Source organism: Oncorhynchus mykiss, chromosome 10, assembly GCF_057628025.1.
Source record: "Oncorhynchus mykiss isolate SJ-2025 chromosome 10, ASM5762802v1, whole genome shotgun sequence".
Lineage (NCBI taxonomy): Eukaryota > Metazoa > Chordata > Actinopteri > Salmoniformes > Salmonidae > Oncorhynchus > Oncorhynchus mykiss.
Window position 1 is genome coordinate 77912501 of NC_143031.1, and position 7500 is coordinate 77920000.

At 44.7% G+C, this 7500-nt stretch overlaps 1 protein-coding gene across 1 annotated transcript in view; it reads right to left on the bottom strand.

Annotated features, from left to right (window-relative positions):
- The window catches only part of LOC110533220 (dynein, axonemal, heavy chain 6), a 191597-nt gene that overhangs the window by 93481 nt on the left and 90616 nt on the right, over positions 1–7500 (bottom strand). The window contains exons 45-50 of the mRNA XM_090188666.1: positions 6786–6957; positions 5377–5523; positions 2927–3000; positions 2609–2763; positions 2094–2325; positions 1176–1328 (exon numbers count right to left, since the gene is read on the bottom strand). Of these exons, the coding sequence (XP_090044792.1) occupies positions 1176–1328; positions 2094–2325; positions 2609–2763; positions 2927–3000; positions 5377–5523; positions 6786–6957 (933 nt within the window). The remainder of the gene's footprint in view (positions 1–1175; positions 1329–2093; positions 2326–2608; positions 2764–2926; positions 3001–5376; positions 5524–6785; positions 6958–7500) is intronic.

Here is a 7500-nt window from a genome sequence, read left to right on the forward strand (position 1 = left end):
TGGTTGAATGACTACAACCTAAACAAAATTAACATTGTGTTCCTGATGACATGAGGACTGATGTCCATACGTCCAGAAGGGTGAATTTCAACGTAGAGGTAGCGATCGCCATGCTGGAAGGATGAATTTGAATACACCAGCCAGAATATAGCATAAGCTTAGTATGGCAACTTGGTATGAACTTTGAACTCTTATTCACTGAAGAAGTGATACATCCTAGACGTTGAGTTATCAGCAGCAGCTGTAAACGTGGGCTAGGAAAGGACGGACAATCTCTTCAGAACGACAGGGTACCACATCGTATCCGTTCTACCACACGACGACAGACTACAACGTATCCGCCCAGAAATATTCTTCAAAGGACAAGGGAGATCTCTGCTGGGCAACCCAGCCTTCCATCTTCGACCAAACTATCGAAGCACAGCTCAGAGAAAATATAATTCTTGCATTTTCCTTTTCCGAATGGGCGGTTATTTAGAATACATAAGATTCTGTTTTTACGACAGCATAGCTTCATAAGGTCCGATAGAGACCCAATTATTTTGTTCCTCAGTCTTCCCGCGCTTTCATTCAAACCCAACCCCCTTTCTTTGTGTAACCAGACGTCATATCAGTTCCGTCCGCTAGGGACATTTTCTTGTATGACATAATTAGTAATCAATGTATGATCCAGCCTGTGCATATGTAATTCTGTGTGATTATTTGGGAATTTAGTAAATAACTAATTAAACCAAATTTTGTATTGCTGATTCAACTTGTTAACCAGGGTTCGCGAAGATAACCAATAATTTTACGACGCTCAGATGAGACTGAATAAGGTGACGATTAATAATTGACTGCTGTTGATATAAAAGATTACCAGGTCTTTAAGAGTGTATTCAGAAGACAACAGCTCTATAAACATTCTACTGTGGTGCCCCGACTTCCTAGTTAATACATTTACATGATTAGTTTAATCAGGTAATTATTAATTACAGATAATTGATTTTATAAAATAACATGTCATATCATTTAATCCATAGTAAAGACACGACAGTACATACATAAATATTACACATGTACTTATTATATTTAACCTTAATTTTGACAGGGAGTAAAGGTCTCTTTTACAGAGGAGCCCTGTAATTACAATTCTATATTGAGTGTTCTATGAGTGAGTGTGTACTCTACTGTACCTCGTCTCGGTTTCCCTCGTTGATGCCGGCCTCCTTGGCTCTGGGCCGTGTGGCAGCCAGGACCTGCTCCAGATCATCCTTCTCAAACAGGTTGGGCACCTCTCCACTGTTCAACATGTTGTTAATGTCCTCTAGGAACTCCTCCACCACGATCTGATGAACAATAATACACACGTGTAATGGAGGAGGGATGGAAACGTGCCTGAGAACTGAAGACTGAAGCTATAGCTTCCAGGGCTAATGCCTCGGCTTCTGCTCAGTGGGGTAATGAGGTGATGAGTCACAGAGGTGGCATGGTTTGGCAAGCAGATGGTCACAGATAAACACTGGCCATATCTACTTCATTAGCTGTCTGGTACAGTCTTTATAGACCTGCTATCTGCCCATCACATAGTCTCCATGCACACACACCTGTTCTTGCAAACTCTCCCCTCCTCTCCCCCCTCTTCCCCTCCCCTACCTGTGTGTCAGTGAAGAGGAACACCATGTCCTCTCCCCCCTCTTCCCCTCCCCTACCTGTGTGTCAGTGAAGAGGAACACCATGTCCTCTCCCCCCTCTTCCCCTCCCCTACCTGTGTGTCAGTGAAGAGGAACACCATGTCCTCTCCCCCCTCTTCCCCTCCCCTACCTGTGTGTCAGTGAAGAGGAACACCATGTCCTCTCCCCCCTCTTCCCCTCCCCTACCTGTGTGTCAGTGAAGAGGAACACCATGTCCTCTCCCCCCTCTCCCCCCTCCCCTACCTGTGTGTCAGTGAAGAGGAACACCATGTCCTCTCCCCCCTCTTCCCCTCCCCTACCTGTGTGTCAGTGAAGAGGAACACCATGTCCTCTCCCCCCTCTCCCCCCTCTTCCCCTCCCCTACCTGTGTGTCAGTGAAGAGGAACATCATGTCCTCTCCCCCCTCTTCCCCTCCCCTACCTGTGTGTCAGTGAAGAGGAACACCATGTCCTTGCCCTCCACCCCAGCCATCTTGAACAGTCGTCTCAGGTCTTCATGGAAGCTGTCGTAGTTGTATCCTCGGCTCAGTTCTATCTGGAAGCAGCGCATGCCGCACATGTGGGCCGCCAGCCGCGTCAGTGACTGTTTCCCCGTGCCCCCCACGCCCACCAATAGGGCGTTACCGCGCTCCTGGCGGATCATACGCGCTATCCTATAGGGACAGAAGGACTGGGTCAGGAAGTAAGCAATTTAACAAAGTGAAGCATTACAAAAACACAAAAACAAAAACTAACTCTTAATGGGGTTCTGGACAAAATAAGTCCACTAAATAGGGAATAGGGTGTCATTAAAGATGCTAATCAGTCCACTAAATAGGGAATAGGGTGCGATTTAGGCCAAAACGTCTGTACACTATATAGGGAATAGGGTACAATTTCGAATGCATTCACTGCACTAATTAGGGAATAGGGCTCCGTTTCCGAGTGTAAAATGACCTGGAGACGTGTTCTACAGCGTCCTGGAAGAACACCAGCTTGGTCTCCTTGGAGAAGGTCATGTTGTAGTCATCCAGGTAGTCCTGGAGCACAGTCCTGATCTTATCTGGCTCTGTTAGGTCCTCATACAGACGATCTGCCTTCTCTGCACCCACCTAGAGGAGAGGGAGGGAGGGAGGGAAAGGGGGAGGGAGAGATGGAGGGGGGGGGGGGGGGGGGCAGGAAGGATTGCGAGATAGATAGATGAATGCCGTAAATGTTAAGCGCTTTGAGCACCTGGGAAATTGATTGGATTTATAGGCTTATAGCGCATTTTACCTTGATGAAATCTCCAAATATGATGGGTTTGGTCACAAAGTAATTGGGTTCTAAATTGAAGCCAAAATATTTGCCTGAAAGAAGAAGAAGGGAAAGATATTTAAAGAGTTGCTATTCATAGCTCAACAATTGTGGGACGTTTCAGATAAGGACATTGAAATGGCTTTCAAACTTAATATGTCAAAACACTGCTTAGTGAGAGGCTAAACTCTGAAAGTTCAAACTAGCCGTCTAGGTTCTATTAAACTCTGTGTTATGTTCTTACTGGCCGTCTAGGTTCTATTAAACTCTGTGTTATGTTCTTACTGGCCGTCTAGGTTCTATTAAATGCTGTGTTATGTTCTTACTGGCCGTCTAGGTTCTATTAAACTCTGTTTTATGTTCTTACTAACTGTCTAGGTTCTATTGAACTCTGTGTTATGTTCTTACTGGCCGTCTAGGTTCTATTAAACTCTGTGTTATGTTCTTACTGGCCGTCTAGGTTCTATTAAACTCTGTGTTATGTTCTTACTGGCCGTCTAGGTTCTATTAAACTCTGTATTATGTTCTTACTGGCCGTCTAGGTTCTATTAAACTCTCTGTTATGTTCTTACTGGCCGTCTAGGTTCTATTAAACTCTGTGTTATGTTCTTACTGGCCGTCTAGGTTCTATTAAACTCTGTGTTATGTTCTTACTGGCCATCTAGGTTCTATTAAACTCTGTATTATGTTCTTACTGGCCGTCTAGGTTCTATTAAACTCTGTATTATGTTCTTACTGGCCGTCTAGGTTCTATTAAACTCTGGGTTATGTTCTTACTGGCCGTCTAGGTTCTATTAAACTCTGGGTTATGTTCTTACTAACTGTCTAGGTTCTATTAAACTCTGTCTTATGTTCTTCCTAATCGTCTAGGTTCTATTAAACTCTGTGTTATGTTCTTACTGGCCGTCTAGGTTCTATTAAACTCTGTGTTATGTTCTTACTGACCGTCTAGCTCTAGATTCTATTAAACTCTGTGTTATGTTCTTACTGGCCGTCTAGGTTCTATTAAACTCTGTATTATGTTCTTACTGGCCGTCTAGGTTTTATTAAACTCTGTGTTATGTTCTTACTGGCCGTCTAGGTTCTATTAAACTCTGGGTTATGTTCTTACTAACTGTCTAGGTTCTATTAAACTCTGGGTTATGTTCTTACTGGCCGTCTAGGTTTTATTAAACTCTGTGTTATGCTCTTACTGGCCGTCTAGGTTCTATTAAACTCTGTATTATGTTCTTACTGGCCGTCTAGGTTTTATTAAACTCTGTGTTATGTTCTTACTGGCCGTCTAGGTTCTATTAAACTCTGGGTTATGTTCTTACTGGCCGTCTAGGTTCTATTAAACTCTGTATTATGTTCTTACTGGCCGTCTAGGTTTTATTAAACTCTGTGTTATGTTCTTACTGGCCGTCTAGGTTCTATTAAACTCTGGGTTATGTTCTTACTAACTATCTAGGTTCTATTAAACTCTGTGTTATGTTCTTCCTAATCGTCTAGGTTCTATTAAACTCTGTGTTACGTTCTTACTGGTCGTCTAGGTTCTATTACACTGTGTGTTATGTTCTTACTGGCCGTCTAGGTTCTATTACACTCTGGGTTATGTTCTTACTAACTATCTAGGTTCTATTAAACTCTGTCTTATGTTCTTCCTAATCGTCTAGGTTCTATTAAACTCTGTGTTATGTTCTTACTGGCCGTCTAGGTTCTATTAAACTCTGTGTTATGTTCTTACTGACCGTCTAGCTCTAGATTCTATTAAACTCTGTGTTATGTTCTTACTGGCCGTCTAGGTTCTATTAAACTCTGTATTATGTTCTTACTGGCCGTCTAGGTTTTATTAAACTCTGTGTTATGTTCTTACTGGCCGTCTAGGTTCTATTAAACTCTGGGTTATGTTCTTACTAACTGTCTAGGTTCTATTAAACTCTGGGTTATGTTCTTACTGGCCGTCTAGGTTTTATTAAACTCTGTGTTATGCTCTTACTGGCCGTCTAGGTTCTATTAAACTCTGTATTATGTTCTTACTGGCCGTCTAGGTTTTATTAAACTCTGTGTTATGTTCTTACTGGCCGTCTAGGTTCTATTAAACTCTGGGTTATGTTCTTACTGGCCGTCTAGGTTCTATTAAACTCTGTATTATGTTCTTACTGGCCGTCTAGGTTTTATTAAACTCTGTGTTATGTTCTTACTGGCCGTCTAGGTTCTATTAAACTCTGGGTTATGTTCTTACTAACTGTCTAGGTTCTATTAAACTCTGTGTTATGTTCTTCCTAATCGTCTAGGTTCTATTAAACTCTGTGTTACGTTCTTACTGGTCGTCTAGGTTCTATTACACTGTGTGTTATGTTCTTACTGGCCGTCTAGGTTCTATTACACTCTGTGTTACGTTCTTACTGGTCGTCTAGGTTCTATTACACTGTGTGTTATGTTCTTACTGGCCATCTCAGAGACGATGGTGTTGAAGTAGGTTTTGTCTTCGTTGTTGATGAGGCGGTCGTGGAACACTCTCTGACACTCGTGACAGAACAGACGGAATATCCCAGTCTGATCCCTCACCGTGCCTGGCTCACACTGCAACATACCTGGAAGACAAACAGACAGAGGGAGGGAGAGAGAGAGAGAATTAGAGAGAGGTGAGAGGAGGGAGGGAGGGAGGAGGGGGGAGAGAGGAGGAGGGGGAAGAGAGGGAGGTGGGGGAGGGAGGAAAGTAAAGAGGCAGGGAGGGAGAGAGAGAGAGAATGAGAGAGGGAGGTGGAGGGAGAGAGAGATGGAGGGGAGGGGGGGAGGGGGGGGGAGGTGAAGGGAAGAGAGAGGTAAAGAGGCAGGGAGGGAGAGGGAGAGAGAATGAGGAGGGATGTGAATGGAGGGAGAGAGGGGGGTAAAGGGAGGGAGAGAAGTGGAGGGAGGAGAGATGAGAGAGAGTGGGAGGCAGGGAGGAGAGGGAGCGGGGGAGGGAGGAAGGTGAAGGGGGGAGGGAGGGTTAGATGGATTTAACATGATTTATTTACGACCAGAGAATAATAAAACATGATTCAACTTGGTGGTTCTCACCCTGCAACCTTAAAACATTAAGAAGTAAAGAAGATTCTAATATCTGCTGTTGACACATCCCTGTTGTTATCAATGTTATGCAACGCTAGGGATGCTTTAGGAGATATGATGGGTCGGACACACCAGAGGATCCATGTTCAAGTCTTGTTAGAAAGTTGAGGGCATTAACGTGACCACGCTCGCCCTCAGCAAGAATGGGGGCTGGGTTGGCCTTATTCGCCTTGGGTAAGTATTAATGCTGGTGTGTGTATGTGGGTGTATGTGTGTGTGTTAGTGTGTGTGTTTACGCTCGCTGGTGTGTGTGTGTGTATGTGTGTGTGTGTTCTGCATGGTGACTCCCTAGCGGGGGTCAGGGAGCAGCAGTAGTGTCACTTCAACTCAGGCCTCTCTGCTCTGATGGTTGTGAGGCTGCTGGGTAGAGGACTGGTACTGTCTCTGTCTGGACTTCAGGCTACAACCAAGAGCATTTCAGTCCATCAGCTACTTTAATAACTTACAAGTGAATAAGCCAAGACAAACTTTCTCACCCTGGACACACTTGGAGAGGTCCCTGAGGTTGAAGACATAGTGTGTGTGTGTATGTGTGTGTGTGTGTGTCTCACCCTGAACACACTTGGAGAGGTCCCTGAGGTTGAAGACGTAGTGTGTGTGTGTGTGTGTCTCACCCTGGACACACTTGGAGAGGTCCCTGAGGTTGAAGACGTAGTGTGTGTGTGTGTGTGTCTCACCCTGGACACACTTGGAGAGGTCCCTGAGGTTGAAGACGTAGTGTGTGTGTGTGTGTGTGTCTCACCCTGGACACACTTGGAGAGGTCCCTGAGGTTGAAGACGTAGTGGGACTTGGCTGGTGTAGGCAGGAGGTCCACAGACATGCGGTGGTAGATCTCTACTGCTGCGTCTACGATGCTGCCTGCTGAAGACCTCACCGCCTGGGGGAACTCACTGAGGAAACCACTGAGGATGGCCTGGAGGGGGAGAGACCGTTTCAACAGAGAGAGTTAAGCGTACGTGGGCTTGAGGGTGTGTGTGCTTGAATATGCCCTTGAGGAGAGAGGGCAGACGCCAGACACACATGTGATTGTGTGTGTGTGTGTGGTCTTGTTCTTCTGAATCCCCCACAATTCCCCACAAGGATAAGAAACCAAGGCAAATTCTCCCTCGTGGGGACATTTCCCACATCCCCATGAGGACAAAGGCTATTTTAAGATTAGGGGTTAAGTTTAGGGTTAGAATTAGGGTTAGAAATAGAGTTAGAATTAGGGTTAGAATTAGGGTTAGAAATAGAGTTAGAATTAGGGTTAGAATTAGGGTTAGAATTAGGGTTAGAAATAGAGTTAGAATTAGGGTTAGGGTAAGGCGTTAGTGGTTAGGTTTATGAGTTAGGTGTAGGGTTTGGGTTAAGGTTAGGGGTTAGGGTTAGGGTTAGAATTAGGGTTAGGGTAAGGCGTTAATGGTTAGGTTTATGAGTTAGGTGTAGGGTTTGGGTTAAGGTTAGGGGTTAGGTTTAG